The sequence below is a fragment of the Triticum dicoccoides genome, chromosome 2A (genome assembly GCF_002162155.2).
Source record: "Triticum dicoccoides isolate Atlit2015 ecotype Zavitan chromosome 2A, WEW_v2.0, whole genome shotgun sequence".
Taxonomy (NCBI): domain Eukaryota; kingdom Viridiplantae; phylum Streptophyta; class Magnoliopsida; order Poales; family Poaceae; genus Triticum; species Triticum dicoccoides.
This window is the reverse complement of record NC_041382.1, coordinates 83,427,091-83,449,271: the sequence shown is the minus strand read 5'-3', so window position 1 is coordinate 83,449,271 and position 22,181 is coordinate 83,427,091. Positions and strand designations below refer to the sequence as shown.

At 44.7% G+C, this 22,181-nt stretch overlaps 1 protein-coding gene across 1 annotated transcript; it reads right to left on the bottom strand.

Annotated features, from left to right (window-relative positions):
- Positions 1-2,064: 2,064 nt before the first annotated feature.
- On the bottom strand, positions 2,065-11,999 carry LOC119353456 (DDT domain-containing protein PTM-like). The gene is made up of 10 exons (XM_037620078.1): positions 10,842-11,999; positions 10,139-10,750; positions 8,402-9,452; positions 8,024-8,306; positions 7,819-7,943; positions 7,157-7,746; positions 6,219-6,247; positions 5,304-5,927; positions 3,110-4,889; positions 2,065-2,611 (listed from the first exon to the last, which is right to left on the bottom strand). The coding sequence occupies exons 1-9, from the start codon at positions 11,765-11,767 to the stop codon at positions 3,586-3,588; spliced, it is 5,544 nt and encodes a 1,847-aa protein (XP_037475975.1). The 5' UTR covers positions 11,768-11,999; the 3' UTR covers positions 2,065-2,611; positions 3,110-3,585.
- Positions 12,000-22,181: the final 10,182 nt, after the last annotated feature.

Here is a 22,181-nt window from a genome sequence, read left to right as displayed (position 1 = left end):
GCAGTAGTCAAATTGCCACTTGTGCAAGTAAAAGTTTATGTAGCACAGATAGGACCGTGGTGACACACTTAGCAAACTTTTATGACCTAGGTATGCATTTTCATAGAATTAGAACTAACTTGACCCCCTTCGAGTAGTTTCAGGACTTGTGTTGTATTTTACTCTTAGGAGAACATCATTGGATCTCAGTTTCATGGATCCTCCCGCTTCTTCAACCTTGAGTCACCCTCACTCTTACCAAATTAGTGCTATCGTCCCCACCTACAACCGTCACCAACGTTTTAAATCTCAACAAAAGTTGAAAGAATTTCAGTAATTTTGGCGGGTGCCATTTGGGCGAGATTGAAAACAATTTGAAAACAAATTCCCTATTGATCAAAATCCATTAGAAATAAGTGAATATTGATATGGATCAAATTCCAAAAAAAGTAACTTCTAAAATTTCTGAATTCAATATGCTTTGGTCAGGTTCGAAAAATAATTGTTTGCCAAAATGTTAAACCGTGGCGGACACCACTACCACATTGCATCTTACTGCTCCACCCTCACCCAAACTCCATGAGTCGTGCCGCCACCTAAGTCATCATCTCAGGCGCCCGAAACACCAATCCCCACACGATGAGTCCTTGCATCTGCATTGCCATCGTTTCACGCTCGATGAGCATGAACGAATGAATCGCACAGTCCACAAAATCGCGTGCGATCTCACTAGTTTACAGTCGCTTGAGTCTTACCATAACCGAAGGCTCTTCGATTCCAAGCATTTTGGTAAGATTTTGAAACTCTTAAAAAGAATCCTTTGTTTTTTTATGTGGCGCGATAAAAGGATAAAATCGTGTAAGATTGAAATGGAAGAACATAACATTTGGATTATGTGTTTAAAGAGGCCTTAAATGGCGGTCCCATACAGGATGTGTGGAGTGGGGCATGATTTACCCCCTTCGTTCAAGCGTACGTCTAGTACCTGACGGTACGTTGTGCGGGCAGTGAACGGGAAACAAAGTCATCACGTTTTGCACTGATTGGTTCCGTACGCGCAGGACGCGGCTCCGGGCGATCACAGGAGTCATGTGAGCGCGCCATCACTGCTGCCCGTCCAGCCTTCCAGGCACTGCTAGCTGCTGCCATGCCACCATGTGACGGTGTGGTGCCAACCACCGGCTGGCTTAATAATTCCACAGCCGTTCGTTGCTCTCATAATTCATCGTATCATCGAGGTTACCCTACAGTGCAGGAGCAGTGCGGTTGGATGGGTTCGGGCCGGGCCGACGGGGAAACGGGGCCGTGATATGGAGTGAAGTGGCAGAAGCATGGCTGCTTTGCTGGAGGAGTACTTTGTTTGTCATGAAGTACGTAGGTACGTACGCGGTACGTTCGATTGGGTGGCTGTCGACCGTCGTGCGCGTCGCTTTCGTCTTTTGGGATGGATGGAGACCGGCGACGAGGGGTGGCGAATGAGGGTGCCGACCGGCCGGACGGGGCTATGATTGATGGTCGAAGGTGACGCCAGGTTAGATACTATACTCAATCAATCAATCTGCGACGGAATGCGTGTCACTCATGGCAACCCGCCGGCCGGGGAGTGGTTCGAAAGAGGTTGGCGATTCTACCCTGCACATGCACCATCAGAAAACATAGCCCAAAGGCTGCCTGCGCAGTGCGCACGGTGGGTGATCCAGAGGAGATGTTTTCAGGTGAGGATGAGACCGGTGCAACCGCCGGCGTTTGTCAGAGATCGGTGCACCGCAGGCACCTCCGGTGATGATGATGATGATGAGCCCACGCTCCGACGGCAAGACACCAACGACAGTTCTCAGCAAAAGTTTTGGCGAAGCAAGGATGCATGAGAGCTCTGCTGGCTCATTTTGTAGAGGAAGCAGTAAGCTTCACACAGCGACGCCTGCTAAAACCGTCACCGTCGTCACCAGCCAACCGACGAGTTTTTTTACTTTGACGCAGCAAGTCATCACCGTGCACTGAACACCCCGACGGTCGCGGCAGTTCAAAGTCAGCGAAACCATTGCAGACCAGCACCGCCGTCACCACCACCAGCACCATGATGATGAGGCACCTCTGCCGGCCATTCCTTTCGTTCTGAACTCAGGAGTTGGAAGGAACACAGACGGGACACCACCGCTCCCCAAATAGCTGCTGGGCAGAGGAAAAACACAGCGCCTCACCCAAAACCACCCAGAGTGCAGCAATTCACTGCGGCAAGGCACTGAAACTTGATCTGACAACTAGATTTTTACATCTAGGAATGCTGGCAGCCTCGCTAAACCAGAACTGAACCAGCAAGCACCGTAACAGCAGCGTTCTACTACCCTTCTGAATCTGACAGTCACACTGCATGGGCATCTCCCCTAATAAAACCTAAAGGAACCCTATGTATACAAAATAAGATCAAGGATGTTGACATGAATTGCTCCGCGGCATGGCCGGGTTGCGCTTGCATTGGAACGCTGTTAGAAGCACTGGGGAACACTTAAAATGGAACGTCAGGTCGACTGGTCAGTCTGGTGCACCATCTATGGGTGCACTAGGGAGGTCTGGAGAATGGGAAGGCCTCGTGCTCGACGGCGGTAGCAAGTGGTTCGTCTATGTCTCCATCCTGTTCACAAGGAGAATGAACTAGATCAGATACATAGGTGAGTGCCAGCTGGAGAAACAATCTGCTATAGGAAGAACATGCCGTGGATTTACCAGCTTGATGATTTGATATGATATGGATAAATGTTAACCACTGAATTGTCAGAGGAACAACACGAGCTCCCACTGCTTCAACATGATATGGTACTCGTAACTCATTCTTTGGCCTTAATGAGCCCATAATGGTAACAAAAACCATACATGTAAAACTAGCACTATGATATTCCTGCAGCAGTATTTTCATCACTTTTGGCCTATTGCTAAGAACATGATAGACCCAGCACAGGAGCTTAGTGTGAACCTTTGCTAGAGCAAAAAAAAAACATGGGATCTAGTTCTGTGTATCACTATATCATCACAGCAGGAAAGGAAAATTGTTAAATGTTAATTTCTTTTCAGCATGAAACATGTTTACATTCAACACAAACAAATTAGATACGTAAACAAAATTGGAGCCCACCTTGTGCATCATGAGTAAGTGCAGCACAACCAAAAACCAGTCACTTGTACTCAAAGACATCCCAATCAACATGTAACCTCATAGTGCAACATGAATCACAAGTTCTGACCAGAAAGCATGGGAAGGAAATGGGGCCCAGATATTTCCTATGTCAGCTCAGCCAAGAATGAAAACCATAATAAACACTTGTGGTGGCATAGTCAATAGCTCCAATGCTGCGCTTGTCAGGTCAGCATATTTCCCTAAGGAAATGGCCAAAATACGATGAATCCACAAACATATATTTTTCCTTTTTGTAGATTATTATTACTGGGTTGCATCACCAATGTAATATCCTATAGCACAAAACTAAGCTGTCAGGTAGCTCAACAACCCAAGCTAATCAGAAGGAATTCTCTACCAAAGCAGCAGCAAGACTGAACAGTACAAGCTCACGGAAAGTCATGCTGGAATGCACTGCTCTTTTGACATATATCCTACAAAGTCAATAAGCTCAGGGGAACCTGAATATCCATCTCCAGTTCAGCAGGAACAATATTATCCACGGAACTACCGTTGGATTGTAAAGCAATAGATTCCTTCACCAAATCACTTTCGGATGTCATGATCATGGCTTCTTTGTTAGATATTCTAGTGTTAAACTGCTCATCTATTAAACCATCTGTATGTGTTACTGCAGTAACTTGGCCATTTTGAGCACTATGAAGCTCTTTTAGATTTTTATGATTACCAAGATCATTTTTATGATTACCAAGATCATTCAGACGGTTCTGATCATCAAGCTCTTTTGGGTAGTCATGACTATCAAGCTCTTCCACACTACTATGATTTTCAAGCTCCTTTAGACTGCTATGGCGATCAAGCTTGTCCAGATGGTTGTGATTACCAAGCTCTTTTTTACTGTTAAGATTGTCGAGATCTTTCAGTTTGTCCAGCTCTTTCAGACATTGTGTTTCTCCTGCAGAAAATTTGCTATCTTCAGTACAGCCAAGCTCTTCTGGACTGTTCTCATTGAGATCTATCACATTGTTATGATTGCCAAGTTCACTCAGACAGTTACAATCATCAAGCTTTTTCTCACCCCAGTGATTGTCAAGCTCATTCAGATTATTATGATCATGAGGACTCCTCTCAGTGATATGACTGTCAAGCTCTTCCATGTTGTTATGGCTCTCCAGCTCCTTCAACCCATTACAATCATCAAGCTCTTTCTCAGTACTATGACTGTCAAGCTCTTCCATATTGTTATGGCTCTCCGGCTCCTTTAACCCATCACAATCATCAAGCTCTTTCTCAGTGCTGTGACTGTCAAGTTCTTCCATATTGTTATGGCTCTCCAGCTCCTTTAACCCATTACAATCATCAAGCTCTTTCTCAGTGCTATGACTACCTGGCTCTTTCTCAGTGTTATTACTGACTGGCTCTCTCTCAGTGCTATGACTGTCTGACTCTTTCAGATCATTATAATCTTCTAGCACTTCCAAACAAATACTATCAGGAACCTGTTCCTCAATGCTATGACTCTGGAGCTCCCCAATGTTATGAGTGTGAAGCTCTTTCAGATCATTGGAAGTGAACAGATCTTTCGGACAATTGCTGTGCTTGTCCTCTATAGACCTATCAATGGTGTCTTCCCTGTCTGATTGATCCTTAAGAATTGCATTAGCTTGTGCATATGGACAAACAGGAACAGCTCTCAGACGGCATGCATGACACTTGAAGCCTATGAGATTATTGGCATTTTCTATGGTAATAGAATATATATCCCCATGGAACCAATCTGCAGGGAAGAACCAGCGCAATCAGAAATGCATCATTTAAACTATGACAGCTTCCCATGGTATGAGGAGCAATTGAAGTGAATGAAATACACAGCCAAATTCCAAAAACAATTGTTTGTCTTGCTGAGACAAAAGTAATGTTAGCTTAGGAAAGGATATATGTCACATAGCTTAGGACATAATCCATGGGAAAAGAAAGTAATAATTACTGTTCTAGGAGGATCACGACAAATATTGAAGGGTCAACTGTTGCTCACTTGTAAGGGCCAGGGCTAAAATAAATGATAATGAAGAGTTTTTGGCCAATGCAATTGTCAAAGTGAACAATTATAAGTTTGTTTGAAGATCACGGAGATACATAGCATGAAGTAAACCATTTTCTTAACATTACCATCAAAGTAAACATATCTTACCTTCACAATTCTCACAAGCAATATAAATAGCATCTCCACTGTAGCATTTCTTACAAAGACAGCATACTGGACTGGTTTCTGAAATCTTAACATCTTCAGATGGAAAAACAATTCTTGCTTTCCTAAAATTTGTTGCCTGTTCATCAGCTGTGTTCTGTGTCCATCGAAGACCATCTAACCAGTACGAGTAATGCGAAGCTGTCCTCTTCTTCTTACGACAGCTTGCTGTATGCTCGGATTTATCTGAGTTGCCTTTCATGTACTTATCATATAACCTTTTTGATATGCGTTTCACCGGTTCATTCTTGGCTTCATTTGATGGTTGACTGTCAGACATCTTTTGTGACTTATTCTTTGACACACTCAATGGATTCTTTCTAGGCCGGCCAGGCTTGCCATTCTTCTGTCTGGTTTTCTTCTTGAGGTTGATAACTATCTGTTTTCTTCTCCTTAAACTCTTTCGTAGTTGCTTCTTCTGCTTCTTTTTCGGAGAGCTCTTCTTTGATGCTGCCTTTTTCTGTGGAGACACCACCGGCTCGACCTTTTCAGCTAGGCACTTGTTGCAAACATAGACGGTATCCACAGCACCTCTAGGAACGTTGAAATGTTTTCTATGGAAAAGTGCTGCATAGAACAAGAGAATATTGCAGCTGAGTCCCAGTATAACTCCAAGCATCAATATTAGAAGTAAAAGGCCAAACTTAATACTTGATGATGGATCACCTAAAAAATTCCTAACAATTGAACTTTTTTTTCATCATATGACATACATAAGGCCCCGCAAAAAATAAAACGCATATCCCATACACACACAACAAAATAAGGGCTATATATTTTCTTCGACAGTCTTAAGGACTATAATGATACATATGTAACAAGAAAAAAAAAATCTGCATATTTGCAATTTGTAAATACCTTCACAATATTTGCAGTTCACAGCTTCCCTGTTCAGAAGACAAAAAGAGGGAGAGAGTCAAATAACTAGCCAAAAAAAATGTACCATTCAACAAAACAGAGAATATATTGGCAACACTGAGAACAAGCTGCAGAAGCTACTGAAATGTATTTCCAGTTTCAGTTCAATTTTTTTTTCAAGCAAAGTATATGACCTTGCAGGAGAAGTCAAAATGCTAAAAGCTGATTCCTATACCAATAACTTTTGCCAAAGTATTTGCTAAATATAATTAGCAATTTCAACTGTGTAGCTTGTACAGGAATATCAACATCGGCTAGATTGGCAATGGTTGTACATACCGCAAAAGTTGGTACACACTCAGGGAGGGAGGGAGATAATCACCTAGACTTCAGAAATCAAATACTAATAACAGGCATAGCAAAACCCAGTCATGCAAGAAATTTCTTACTTCCTCTGTAAAGAAATATAAGAGCGTTTAGATCACTAAAGTAGTGATCTAAACGCTCATATTCCTTTATGGAGGGAGTACTTTCTTTAGATATTGCCAGATAAACACAATACAGTACTATCTGAACAATTATATCCAAAAGGTAGGGATGAATAGTTAGGCAAGTGTAACTGACTCAGCATAGTAGTGATCTAAACGCTCTTATATTTCTTTATGGAGGGAGTACTTTCTTTAGATATTGCCAGATAAACACAATACAGTACTATCTGAACAATTATATCCAAAAGGTAGGGATGAATAGTTAGGCAAGTGTAACTGACTCAGCATACCTAATCAGCAAGACATGCAAAGAACAAGAACCATGGCAAAATCCATACTATAATACATAAGTGTGGATAAGAAAAAAGAACTGACACTTTTGCAATGAAATTTTAATGACTTGCTTGCTTTACTTAAATGAATAAATGAACATTTGGCTTAATTACATACCTGGCAGTTACTGTTTTGAAACACTGACCGCAAAGCCTGCTGGGAAGTTTTTGTGCTTGCTCTAGGAGGTTTTGTGCTTCCTCTAGTTTTTGTGCTTCCTCCAGTTTTTGTGCTTTCTCTAGGAGGTCATCAAACACTGATCTTGATCTTTTTGGCTTTTCGGGACTGAAGTCGCTCATCTTAGAAAGATCATCGGTGTCTTTCTTCTTTCTACGTGAGCGGTCATTGGTGTCTTTCTTCTTTTTAGGTGAGCTGTCCTCGCTGTCTTTCTTTTTAAGTGAGCGATTTATTGCTTTGGCTTCATATGCCCTCAAAAGACTCAACGGGACATGACTTTCACTCAACCAGTACCTGTTCCTCTCGCTAGAGGGCTCCTCAAATTTTACTCCATGTTTAGCAACAACAGGAGGAATATTCTCCCTCTTTCCAAAATCAAGTAGATATTCCACATTCGTTGCTTCTATACGTTTTCTGCGAATTATAACTTTCTTGAAAAACCTTGCTATTTTCTGGGTTTCCTTTGTTGCAATTGCAGAAGAGAGAGTGCTCAATATCTCAGGCCACTTGATGTTCAATTCAAGCTCTTTAATCTGAAGGTACATAAAGAACAATTCAGTGGCCCAATTTTATTGATACTTCCCAAAAGAAAGAGAATATATTACCTGCAAAATGAGCTGGGACACATTTTGTGCCATTTCCACAGCAGCTCGCCAAGCTATGTATTTGGACCTCCTGGCAAATTGTGAACCATCGGGATACACTATGGTGGGAATTTTCTTGCGTCCAGCTGAGACATACAAGGTCACAAAGGTTTAATACATCGGAAAATAGTGTATCTGGAAACTGACAGAAGATTGGAGATACAACCTTGCCGAGCAGATTTGCAGGCCAATGACTGAGGCAACCTCTTCCAGTGAAACACTTGACGGGACAATGTTCCGCCCCTCCACCAATAAACACCAACATCACGGAGGTCGACTTTGAGCTCAATAGCAAGTGGCTTCCTCCCTGGCTTTCTAGCAATTGCATAACCTGCAGACTTATTAGATGTACGGACCAAGATATGGGCTGCAGACCCAACAACTTCAACAGAGTCTGCTGGTTTTTGCCATTCTCCTGAGAAGGCAACACGTCGCAGACTGGACTCTAACTGCAGAGTATTGGGAGATAATCATGTGAGAGTTTGGTACATGCAGATTAAATAATAAAGCCTTTAATAAGGACAAAGCATTCAAAAAGGTATACCATGAGAAGAGGCTGCTTCAGTAATGATACATCTGAAGCCATAAGAACTGCCTTACGCCAATACATGCTATATTGTGGATTTTGCCATGGACCAGACAGCAAACCATTCAGGCGTTTTTCAATTGACAACATGCTATGTGTAGCAAGGACAATATGACTTTCCTTGTTCTTTTCTGACAAAGGACCAACAGCACATGGCTTAGGACTCTCCATACACTTAACGTCAGTAAATCTGAAAATGCAATCACTACCACCACTGATTTGGCAGGAGTTGCACCAGCCACATTTTTCCTTTAGGAGCTCCACAGATAACTTTTGATCAGTCAGTGCAAAAACATTAACATATTTCTTACATATTGTTTTTAGCCGAAAAGAAACTGCATCCGGGCCATGCTTCTTTCCTTCCTCATTCTCTGAAAGCTTGTGCTTTAACTCTTCAGCAGCCGATGCTGCTATTTGACCGAAACTGTAGTAGTTTATATACATAGCATTCCCAGAACTTAGACAGCAGTTACTTGCTTCTTTTTTAGGTGATGCATCTTTCTGGTTCTCTGCAGACAAACCATTAACATGCAAGCCAACATCATCTTGCTTAGAATTGCAGCTATCCTTGTTGGCACCAGATGCATTAGGTTGTGAAGTTTGATTGGGCTTCTCATTAGCAGTAGTTTCATTGCCGTTTTGAGAAATTGTCGCACGTCTCAGGGTATAACTCTGGTGTGAGACATCCTGATCTGAATTTGAGGTGCAAATTTTCCCGGTATCCAATTGTTGAGAGCCATGCTTTTCTATGGTACACTGTTCATGCTCACTAGATTGTTTCAGTGATGACTGCCTGCGGTCTGTTTCATGGTCCGAGGTACTACATTCCTTGCTGTTCTCATATCGCCCGTTAATATTATATGTTTCAGTTGCAATACCCCGAAACAAAGAGATCACATTTAGGATCGGATTGTAAGACGGATGACATGGAGTTAACACTGTAATAAGGGAATGAAGATCCATCTGGCCATAATAATGACATGGAGAGTCTACATCACATGAATCAACCCTGCAAGTTCATAAGGTCATTTATTTATTAGTGCAAAATTCAACCATTTAACTGGAGTGCAAACATATAGGATCAATTTCCAAAGAAAAACAAATCATCGCATTTATGCAATATATGTATCTCATTTTTCTGCGAAGCCTTGATCGGAGCCTACAAAATGAAATAAACTCAATCTTGCAAAACCAGAGTATTGCAGTTATTCCCTTGCTTTATCCCCAAAACTGTATAGTTAATTGACCTATTATTATAATAAAGAATAAAATGAGAACCCATATCAGCACGAAAGCACGGCTGAAAAAACTACAAGCAACAGCGATATTCATCGACACGATGAGAACTCACTGGCACATAAAGCACAGGGGGGTCTGTGGCCAACAAAAGAAATTAGTGTGATGATCTTTGTGGAGAAATAAACAGCACAAATTAAGCAGATGAAGTGCAAAGGAATGGGAACTAGATGTACAGTGAAACATAAACCGCATGTGGGAATGTAATTGCGACACAAAAGTCTAACAATTGATGGATGATGTCATGGTACAATCAACACAGAATGGTACTCAAGCATACAACTATGACAAATACTTTGACTAGTCATTAGGAAGCCTAAACAATGACAGCAGAGTAAAGGAACTCTCAGAAAGATATACACATAAGAAGACCAAAGGAGGAAGTCTAAACTGACTTACACCAAAAGATAGCCGCAGGTGCCAAAGTATAGTCGTCCATGTGGATCACTTCCCAGAACCTCTGCTCCTCTGACAAGCTTTGCCATATTTCTGGACCCATTGTACTTCTGCATCGAACACTCGGGACAATGCCATTCTCCTTCAGGCAATAGGTCCTCCACCACCCCCACACATTTTGAGTGAAAAGCTGAAGGACAGCCATCGCAGCATAACAGGTTGCCATCCATACCACACAGATAACATTCGTCACTGTTACCATCATCCATATCATCAGAGCCTTCTGGAGGCTGAGAAGAATCTGCTAGGGCCACAACAGAAGAACCTCTCTTTTTTCTTCTTGAACCAGTAGCTCTACAGCCCTCATCATTTCCATCTAACTCAGACATCCTTGAACCAAGTTCTGAACGTATAGCCTCAATCTCAATAACATCGTCACAGAGTGAGCGCAGCAGCTCGAGTTTTACTGTTGCTGGCTGCCAATAGTACTCTGTATCTAACAGATTTAGATCTGTAAGCTTCATACCATACCTCAGTTCTGAACCACGAGTCAGTAAGTACTCGGCAAGATAGATTGGCCAAGTTGCTAGGTCTAAGAGTTCCCAGTTAAGATTCCTATGCAATTAGCAGTAGATAATTAAAAGACGAGTCTCTCATGACCTAAAACTAGTAAGCCTGTATAAAATAGGGAATCAAAGACTCTTACCTAATACACTGTATTGCCGGAGGGTCTCCTTCATGGGCCAGATCTTCTAAGTGGTTCTTCAGAGAGCGGAGCAAAGCAAAATGCACCCAGTCTATCAAGGGGTTCACGTGCTTACACCGCAGCGCCGCGACAAATGTCTCCAGTGCAAACGGGCTTAGGAAAAGCTGCTTGCTAAATGATCTCAAGCAGGAGTAGACTTGAAAGACATCCATAACAGGGAGGCCTTCCAAATCCAGGCCCTGTGACGAAGGTGGCAGGTTCGGCTTTTGCAGCGGCCTATCCAGCGCAGCATCCTCTAAATCCCTCGCGACTGCGCGAGACCGACCACTCCCATTTGCACGCTGACGCTTCCTCCCAGACTGCTGCGGCGTAGCAGCAATCAGAGCCGGAGCCACATCCTCGGCGGATGAAGTCTCGGCAGCCTCTGCAGCGGCAGCTACATTAGCGGCCGCCTCCATTTCAGCCGCCAATGCCGCCGCCTTCGCTTGTCTCGCGCTCCGACGAACTGGGCTAGGGCCAATCTTCCGCTTCTTCCCCGCCGTCTCCGCCATCGCCTCCCCATTTTCCCCACCCGCTCCTCCCCCCTTCGCCGGCGTTGCAAGCACAGGCAGAGGCCCGTTTGCCAGCCCATCTCCATCTACGGTCTCGGCCACCACAGAAACGTTCCCCTGCGGGGACTCCCCGTCCCCCCGCCTCCGCTTCTTAGGCCGCTTCCCGGCGGAACCCCCGGGAGTCTCCGGCTGCGGCGGCATGGGCGCGCCCACGAGGATGGAGCCCATCTCGTCCGCGTCGATCTCCTCGGAGTCGCCGTCCTCGTAGAGCACGCGGAAGTACCCGGCCTCGGCGTCGTACGACTCCACCACGCCGGAGAAGACCCCGAACCCCGGGAAGGCCTTCCTCACCGCCCTCCCCACCAGGTCCGCCATGCCGAAGCCGCCGCCGCGGAGGAGCCCCGCCGCCGGCGGAGGCTCCGCGGATCCCTAGGGTTTGCGGCGCGGAGGGGCGGCGGCGGATCAGGGCGGATCCCTAGGGTTCGGGGCGGATCGGCGGGGTGGATTCGGGGCTCCGGCGGTGCAGGGTTTGGGTCGGGCGTGAGGAATTCTGGTTCGCGTCGGGGGAGGAGGTGGGGGGGATGGAGGGGAAGCAGGCGTGTGGTTATATTATGGTTTTGGCGTTCATACTCGGGGCCTTTCAGTGTGTGTGAGCAGCGGCGATGGTGCGTGCGGGCAGGGCGTTTTTGGGAGGGAAATGGAGACCGGCTCCGAACAAAAGCACTCTTCTCCCTTCGATTTGAAATGAAATGTTGGGTGCCATGGTGCCATCTCCTACTTGGCTTGAGGAAGACATTGTAGGATGAACCTTTCAGTGGCTGAGGTTTGGGTGGGATCAAACCTTTTTCTACGAAATTCATTCCTGATTCTTGCGTTGCAAACACAAACACAGAGTTGGATCGAAGTGAAACATGGTGCCGATGGTACTTAGATAAAGTTTGTGCATCTAATGTTCGTTGGTTCAAGAAGAGGGGCGAGGGGGAGGGGGAGGGGTGAAACATCATGCTTTGATGCGAACAGTATCTCCTACTTGATGAAGAAGACGGTTAGTGGTAAGCCATTAATAAACTTGTGTCGGCCACCATGCCGGAACGTTAACGGAGACAAACCCATCGAGCAATGCTTGCTTGAACCCCTATATGTGATCCCTTCCCGGTCCCACGTCCCCAGTCACTGGTATAATTTTTTGTGAATTTCGCCCATTCTTTTTCCAGGCTTTTGTGCATTCTTTTGCAAAGTCAGGACGGTTTGACGTGGAATGCTCGGAAATTCAGGGGGATACGGAAGGGGAGGGATTCAAGTAGTTTTTTTCGTTTGATTTGAAATGAAATGTTGGGTGCCACAGTTCCATATTCTTTTTGGCTAGGAAGATATTGTAGGGTGAACGTTTCATTAACTGAGGTTTGGATTTTGCAGGATTGAACTTTTTTCTCCGAAATTCATGTGTGATTCTTGGATTACAAACGAACAATGAGTTGGATTGTATTCATGATAGTTAGCCAAAGTTTTTGCATCTAATGTTCATCGGCTCAAGAGGAGGGGCGAGGGGGGGGAGACATGATGCTTTGATGCAAAACTTGTGCCTACCACCGTGTCGGGGTGGTAAGAGGAACAAACCTGATGGGTAGTGCTCGCCCATACCCCTCCATGTGATCCCTTCTCAGTCCCATGTCTCATGCCATGGTACAAAAAATTGCTCATCGTCGCCCCCCTCGAGTTTAGTAATAGCAAAAAATAACACTTGGGTCTTGAGTAACCACATTGAACACTTTTTGCCTACTTGCCAGGTTCTTTGTTTGTGGCACCAATATCCATCCCATCGACCTAAAACCTAACACATAGACTTGTGGAGCCTCGATGTCTCTACAACTTATTTTGACCTTTAGAGGTCCTTCCACAACCCAATCGCCATTGCTTAGCCTCGCCTCTCTAATGCTTTTTTGATCTCCTGGTGCCCTTATGCAACTCATACAACATACCTTCAACATCGTCTATAGGTAAAACTAAGGACGACATGACAAGGCCGAGGCACCCGAACATCCATATGATCGTAAAACGGTGACATATATGTAACATGACTAAAATGAAGTTGATAAATATGTGTACAACTGTCGAAGAGGAAGGTGGTGTGTTGCCAGCAATGGCCATTTAGCTATCCAATATAATACGCCGACCTTAAAAAATAGCACACCCAGTGAGTGCAATTTGTAATCAATATATGTCTAGAATCTTCAATGTGCCTTCTCTGGTGATTACTTCCAAAACAACACATACGTATTTTCTAAAAAATGTCTTTTTTGTTACTGTATAACTTGGATTCCTTTTTGTGCTTCTTCTACAATGGTTTAAGCATCGCTGTAAGTTTCTAGCCAATAGCGAGAAGATACAGTTAGCTCTGCACTAGGAAAGACCCAATCAACATTAACCGTCTTCTCTGACCTAGTTGCCATCCCTAAATCGCTCCTTTCTTCATATCTCTACCTCCTCCCTCCGGCAAGGTCGATGCCCCCCTCCCCCGTCTGCTACTCCGCCAACGGGGTGTGGGGATCCCCGGTTTTGTGTGTTCGATGCATAAATTAGGGTTATATATTGGTTTGGTGTTGACGTCTTTTGGGTGGAGGTGGCGGCATCACGTCGCACCAACTTCAAACCCATCTTAGCAGCATGGTCGACAATGTTGAGAAGCATGTGAGCCAGTGTCATCGTCGATCATGTGCTTTGGCGTTGCGTGGTATTGGTTTGATTACCGACTTGTTGCCGATGTCCTCGTCTTGTGTAGGTTGTTCCCACCCGTGGACGATCGCGGGCCAGGTCACTAGTTCCCCCGCGTGACGCTAGCCTGATTCGGCTTCTTCCACCCAAACCTCGTCATACGTGGCGGGTAGCTACTATGGCAACATCAACAAGGAGTTTTCGTCTACAGGTCTGTGTGGGCGACCAGTTTAGCTAAATGCCAGTCGAGAAATAGGGTCAATCAATTTTCGAGAGTTGCTGGAGTGAGCCAGAGGTAAGGAAGGAGAAGGAAGGGCTCGCCGAAAGGCTAACCCTAGTATCTATCTTAGGGTTCAGGGTGGGGGCGGTGGTGGACGGTGTTGAAGGGGGCGGTGATGCACTTCGCCGGTGAAAAACCTCAACGCCGGCGGCCATAGAGGGATGGCCGGGGGCAGCGGCTAGACCGGCGGTGGGGGCGGTTCTGGGGAGGGCATGGGCGGCGAGGCTGCGCGGTAGCGCTGCCGGCCACTGGTGGTGGTCGCAGGCGGTTCGGCCGGCGGCCCGGAAGGCGGACTGGAGAAGAAGAGACGGAGGTAGAAGAAAGGTTGGGAGCCATTGGATGTGGATCTGACAATTCGAAATGATCGATTGACCCAACTCGAAAAAAATCAGTCGACTGATTTCTAGTCTAACCCGTGGGCGACACAATTGTTGCTCTTCTGTAGCAATGTGATGATGACCAAGCGAGCAGCGCCGGATTCAATTCAGAACGATTTTCTTCTAGGCTAAGATATGCTTGTTTTATCAAGGGTTTTTTTTGTCGAAAAGGGAACAACTGCCCTTGTTGTGGATATTTCTTTTGGACTAGTTTTTCTAAATGAATATAATCCAGATTATTATTAGTGTCAAAAAGAAAGAAAAAAAGGCGATATAGCCAGGAGAGGGAATTGTTGTTAGCCGTATTAGGGTAGGTTTGGCGTGGTGTAGTAGCCGTTGCAAATTCAGCAGCAGTACAGACTACATAGTTGTGTTAGGGTAGGCCCAACATGGTGTAGTACGGTAGTAGCCGTTGCAAATTCAAAATCAGTATAGATTATACAGTATACAGAGTGAAAAAACTGAAGACGGAATTCAGCTTAATCCTGGCATTCAGACTTGGGATCCTTGTCTCGTTAACGTGATGTGTCCGAAGCACACCAGTTAACTTTGCACGTTGGTGACAACCACTTTGACCCTCTAAACGCTCGCGATTATTGTATTGTACTACTATTGTCACCTGTTTGTATATGCCTGATCGGGCATGTTAAGCGAACGGGAGAAGATGGACATCATACCCACAGTGCACTCTTTTATTTTCCTTTTTTAGATGTAGCGTACTTTTAGTGCTTCCACACACATCCCTTCCAAGTTTGCGGGGACGTGTTTGGTTACCTGTGTCGTTTTTAGACATTTTGCATATTTGTCTCAATTGTGTCTGGTTGAGCTAATGTAGGCAAAAAACCAACATTTGCATGTTGATCGGTTGTCTGCATCCCTGATGTCTACTACACAACCTTCTTCTTGTAGACGTTGTTGGGCCTTCAAGTGCAGAGTTTGTAGGACAGTAACAAATTTTTCTCAAGTGGATGACCTAAAATTTATCAATCCGTAGGAGGCGTAGGATGAACATGGTCTCTCAAGCAACCCTGCAACCAAATAACAAAGAGTCTCTGGTGTCCCCAACACACCCAATATAATGGTAAATTATATAGGTACACTAGTTCGACGAAGAGATGGTGATACAAGTGGTATATGGATGGTAGATAAAGATTTTTGTAATCTGAAAATATAAAAACAGTAACATAACTAATGATAAAAGTGAGCACAAACGGTATTGCAATGCATTGAAACAAGGCCTAGGGTTCATACTTTCACTAGTGCAAATTCTCTCAACAATAATAATATAATTGGATCACATAACTATCCCTCAGCATGCAACAAAGAGTCACACCAAAGTCACTAATATCGGAGAACAAACGAAGAGATTATGGTAGGGTACGGAACCACCTCAAAGTTATTCTTTCTGATCAATCTATTCAAGAGTCCGTAGTAAAATAACACGAAGCTATTCTTTCCGTTCAATCTATCATAGAGTTCATACTAGAATAACACCTTAAGACATAAATCAACCAAAACCCTAATGTCACCTAGATACTCCAATGTCACCTCAAGTATCCGTGGGTATGATTATACGATATGCATCACACAATCTCAGATTCATCTATTCAACCAACACAAAGAACTTCAAAGAGTGCCCCAAAGTTTCTACCGGAGAGTCAAGACGAAAACGTGTGCCAACTCCGATGCATAGGTTCATGGGCGGAACCCGCAAGTTGATCACCAAAACATACATCAAGTGGATCAATAGAATACCCCATTGTCACCACAGGTATCCCACGCAAGACATACATCAAGTGTTCTCAAATCCTTAAAGGCTCAATCCGATAAGATAACTTCAAAGGGAAAACTCAATCCATTACAAAGATAGTAGAGGAGGAGAAACATCATAAGATCCAACTATAATAGCAAAGCTCGTGATACATCAAGATTGTACCACCTCAAGAACACGAGAGAGAGAGATCAAACACATAGCTACTGGTACATACCCTCAGCCCCGAGGGAGAACTACTCCCTCCTCGTCATGGAGAGCACCGGGATGATGAAGATGGGCACCGGAGAGGGATTTCCCCTCTGGCAGGGTGCCAGAACGGGTCTAGATTGGTTTTCGGTGGCTAAGGAGGCTTCTGGCAGTGGAACTCCCGATCTATTCCGCTCCCCGAAGTTTTTAGGGTATATGGATATATATAGGAGGAAGAAGTACGTCGGTGGATCTCCGGGCTGTCCACGAGGCAGGGTGTAAGTGCATCTAGTGCCACCCCTAGTTGGTTTTGGAGTATTGATGACAAACCTGGTCGAGGGACTAATGTGTTTGTGAGAATTGCAGGATAACACAGGTAGAAGTCCCTCATTGATTCGGTTTTCCTACCAAAGATGACCCCTAAAAATGTATGAAGACATTGAAGTCAAAGGTGGTATGTGAAGACATTCATATTGAAGACTATGACAAGAGAAGACATCGCGTGAAGACTATGGAGCGCGAAGACTTAGTTGTTTCGTCGTTCTTTTTCGCCTTTGTTGAGTCATAGGAACCACCGTACTGTTAAGTGGGGTCCAAGTGAACCATTTAGAATGACTGAAGTGATGCTTAACCAAAATCCTATGTCTTTGAGCAAAGACAATGAGAGCGAATCTTATCCAGAGCTGGATAAGTCAGCTTTGCTTGTAGCCCAAGTAAAGTTGCCGTGTGTGTTTGAAATCTGACCGTTGGTAACACGTGTCAGTTTCTTAGTGACCCAGGGTCATTTCGGACAAATCATGTCGGGTTGCCTAGTGGCTATAAATAGCCCACCCCCTACACCATAAATTTGTTGGCTGCTCAGAGTTAGTGTACAGCCTTTGTCGTTTGAGAGCAACCCACCTCAAAGCCTTTGAGAGAGATTTCCTTGCGAGGACAAAGCCCTAAACACTCAGAGCCAAAGAGTGTTAGGCATCACTGAAGTCTTCCTGTCTGTGTGATCTGAAGACTTATTGCACTTGAGGACTGTGAATCCTCCAGCCGGTTAGGCGTCACGTTCTGAGCATCCAAGAGTCATTGTGGATTGCCGGTGAACAAAGTATGTGAAGGTTTGGAAGTCTACCTTGAAGACTTACCAGAGTGATTGGGCGAGGACTGGGTGTCCTTAGCTCAAGGGGAATAAGGTGAAGACGCGGTCTTCTGAGTTAAATCTCAGCCTCCCTAACCAGACGTACAGTTGTCACAGCAACTAGAACTGGTCCAACAAATCATTGTCTTCAACGAGCCACTGGTTCTATTCTTCCCATCTCTTTATTTGCAGATTGGTCCTTGTGAAGTCATTGCCTGTTTGCATTATCTATTTGTCTGCACTGTGTGACTACTTGTTCTATTTGGCTTCGTACTATCTTCCATCCTGATCTATACTGCCTGGCTGCTATTAGTCTTTGTGCTTTCATCTCATTGAATACTTGACTATGGCTTGCTTAGTGTAGTCTACCTTCCGCTGCATGGTAATAGGTTTGTTTCTATCGTTTGTCTTCGAAACTTCCATGTTTTGAAGACTTTCATAAAAATGGCCTATTCACCCCCCCTCTAGTCGATCACTAGCACTTTCAATTGGTATCAGAGCAAGGTACTCCCTTGTTTTGTGTGATTCAGTTTAACCACCTGGAGTTTTAGCTATGTTGACTGCAGGGATAATCAAAGTCTCCGCTACGTGCCCAGTCTTCGATGGAACTGAATATCCCTACTGGAAGAATAAGATGCGCATGCATTTGGAAGCCATTGACGTCGACCTCTGGTATGTCGTCAAGAATGGCGTTCCCAAGGCTGGTGAAGGTGTCACCGCTGCTGATGTTAAGAAGTTTGTTCAACTGGATTCCACTGCCAAGAACATCATCTGTGGTCATCTGACCAAAGGACAGTATGGTCGTGTGAGTGCTCTGAAAACATCCAAGCTAGTCTGGGACTGGCTCTCCTAGGTCAACGAAGGCGTCTCAACCCAGAGAGATCAAAGAATCGGTGTCCTTCGCAACCTCTTCAACCGCTTCAAGAGAAACGACAATGAGAATGTTCAGCTCACGTTTGATCGACTCACTGACATCACAAATGAGCTTCAAGCCCTCGGCGCTACTGAGATCACCAAGCATGAAGTCGTCAAGACACTCCTGAGATCACTTGACAGCTCATTTGACACCCTAGCCCCGATGATTCAAGAACGCCCTGACTTTAAGACACTCGATCCGTCTAACATACTTGAAAGGCTCAACACACATGAGTTTCAGCTTTCTGAGAAAAGAGACATCTACGGTCCCAACTATGGGCGAACTCGTGCTTTGAAGGCAAAAGCTATTTCCTCATCTGAAGAAGAATCTGATTGCAGTTCTGATGATCATGAAGACATTGGAAAGGAGCTTGCTATGCTTGTGAAGAAGTTCCAGAAATTCACCAAGAAGAAAGGCTTCAGAAAGTCCTCACGATCTAGCTCAAGGAATGATGAAGTTTCTGCTCATGACTACAAGAAGAGAACATGCCATAAGTGCAAGAAACCTGGCCACTACATCTCTGAGTGTCCGCAATGGGACAATGAGAACAACAACAAGAAGAAGAGCAAGGAATATGATTCTGACGACAAGAAGAAGAAGAAATACTCAAAGTCTTCTTCCAAGTCTTCATCAAAGTCTTCATCACACAAGAAGAGCTCATCTGGCAAGGCTCGTGCATTTGTTGGTAAGGAAATGGATTCAGAGGAGGAGTTTGCTTCTGAGGGGGCGGAGGAGGAGTCTGAGGAGGAGTCCGATTCTGGCATTGCAAGTCTGGCTACAGCCTACGTTTCCAAGTCCATCTTCAACATTGAAGACAATGACTTCATCACCGACGCTGATGCTAATGACCAGGACACCTCCTCTCCCACCTACCGCTTCATGGCACGCGGTGCCAAGGTAAACTCACGCACTACTCACTATCAAACATCCAGTGAAGATGACTCTGATTGTGGTTAAACCCAGCTACAAAACACTTGCTAAAATTGCAACTGAACAACAGAAAGCTATGGAACATATTCAAAAATTGTTAGACAAAAGCGATGACCTGTTAGACGCTGAAATGACTCGATCTCAGTCCTTAATTGAAGACATAAAAAATCTTCATGTTAAGTATGAGGAACTTGAAAGTCGTCATGAAACGCTCTCAACGACTCATGAAAAGCTTTCCTATGATTATCTTCAAAGGAAGCAAGATCTTGAGAAATTGAGAGTGGCTCATGAAGATCTTCAAAAGGAAAACGAGTCACTTCGCGCCAAACAGATCAGTCCCGCTCAGGAAGGATTTGAACCACCATGTCTTAAATGCATTGAGCGTGATAACGCTACTTCTATTGTTGGATGTTCTACTGCTGCTACTGTTGCAATATCTTCAACTATTGATGTGGTAACTAATCCCTCTGCTGAGGATGCCACTGCTATTGCTGATGAAAATGCTAGGTTGAAGACATTGCTTGAAACAGGGATGTACAAAAGTCTCAAAGGGCATCAGACACTATGTGATGTCCTCAAAAGGCAGATCCTGAACCGAAACCCTAGGAAAGAGGGTGTTGGGTTCGAAAGGAAAATGAATGCTGATGGCTCTTACTGGAAATCTGAGCAGTACCCCAAAACCACATGGGTTGCTGCAAAGGAACCTTCAGTGGATCCATCCACCCTATCTGGCTTCACTTGTGCTAATCTCATTGTTATTGATGAATCCTTTGATGCGAACTATAAACTGTTTAAGAATCAGAATGGTGAAGTGTTTGCCAGGTATATTGGTACTAACTGCAGGTATGGGCCACCTATGAAGAAAGTCTGGGTGCCGAAAAAGTGTCTGGAAAATCTTCCTGTGTATGTCGTCATGACACCACAAGTGAAGAAGACAAACCCCAGACCGCGGGCTTCATATGGTCCAAAGGCTTCATACAGACAGAGGACTCACCTGAGTCGCACTAACGCAAATGTTTTGCAGGGAAACCATACTCAGGCCTATGAATATGAGCGCGTTTCATCAAACCGCCATGTTCATAAGACCAAGAACTACTCTGCTTATTCTTATGAGTACTATTGCCCTCCTACAAGACTATTTGCTAGGGCTTCAAAGCCAAAGTTCTCAGATGCTGCACTTAGACTCATTGCTTCGAAGCCACCCTTGAAGATGTGGGTGGCTAAGAAAGCTTAACTCTCTTTTGCAGGGAAGGGTCTCCAGCCGAAAATCAAATTCGTCTGAAGCTATTGCTGGGGACCTTAAACATCTTGTAGGGCGCAAGATCAAATGCCCAAATGGTCTTATTATGTATTTTGTTCCTGAGTTGCTTGCTACTTGCCCTATCAGTCCTAACCTCGATCTAAGCTTTCACAATCCACTTGCTCGTCAAATGTTTATGCTTCACAATTCTCTTCGTGAAGCCTATCCCCCTAACTGCACTGTAGGGTATGACACCAGCTGCTTTAGAATGGATTATTGATAGTGGATGTAGTAATCACATGATTGGCAAGCGAAGTCTTCTCATGGACTCAACTTTACATCCATCTGACAAGAGTCACATCACATTTGCTGATACTGGTAAAAGCAAGGTATTGGGTCTAGGTAGAGTTGCAATCTCAAGGGATCAACACATGGATAAAGTGATGCTTGTTGAATCCCTTGGTTTCAACTTAATGTCTGTCTCAATGCTTTGCGATTTAAACATGATTGTGATATTTGGAAAATATCATTGCCTTGTTCTAATGGAATCTGACAAGTCTCTAATCTTTGAAGGGTATCGGAAAGATGATTTGTACGTGGTACATTTCTCAGCAGGACCACAGCTTGCCGTATGTCTTCTATCAAAAGCTTCAAAATGCTGGCTCTGGCATCGGAGGCTATGGCACGCTGGCATGAGGAACTTGCACACTCTTGCAAAGAAGAAGCATGTCATAGGCATCGAGGGCGTCCACTACAAAAAAAGACACATCCGTGACATTTTGGGCCGAACGAAATTTTTCCTGTCATACATATGACACTTCTATGACGATAATTGTGACAAAACCCGGTATCATCATAGATGTGGTGGGCTCCTACTTCTATGACGAAAAATCATGACATAAAATGGGCTTTTCGTCCTGGGCGGGTCGGAGACGCAGCTGCATGACATTCTTTGGGCCGTCCATGACAGAAAAACCGTGGTAGAAGCGAGGGCGAGGAAAATTTCGGGGAGTTCCCGGTTACGGTGGGAGGTCGGGGGCCGAGCGATGCACGTTTCTCTCGTACACATACGTGCGTGTGTGCGAGGCGTTGACTCTAACTGAACCCGAGCGAGGCGTTGGGCTCTAACTGAACCCGAGCGATTGCACTGCAGGCTATGCGTTACTGAACCCGAGCGATCAATCGATGGCTGTTAACTGAACCCGATCGAGCGATTCCTTCGCTACTGCTGCTAACTGAAGCCGATCA

Coding starts and splice junctions, on each gene's coding strand:
- LOC119353456 (XM_037620078.1), bottom strand. CDS start 11,767: ATGGCGGACCTGGTGGGGAGGGCGGTGAGGAAGGCCTTCCCGGGGTTC. Junction 7,747..7,818: donor TGTCCCAGCTCATTTTGCAG/GTAATATATTCT, acceptor ATGTACCTTCAG/ATTAAAGAGCTTGAATTGAA. Junction 6,248..7,156: donor TTCAAAACAGTAACTGCCAG/GTATGTAATTAA, acceptor TCTTCTGAACAG/GGAAGCTGTGAACTGCAAAT.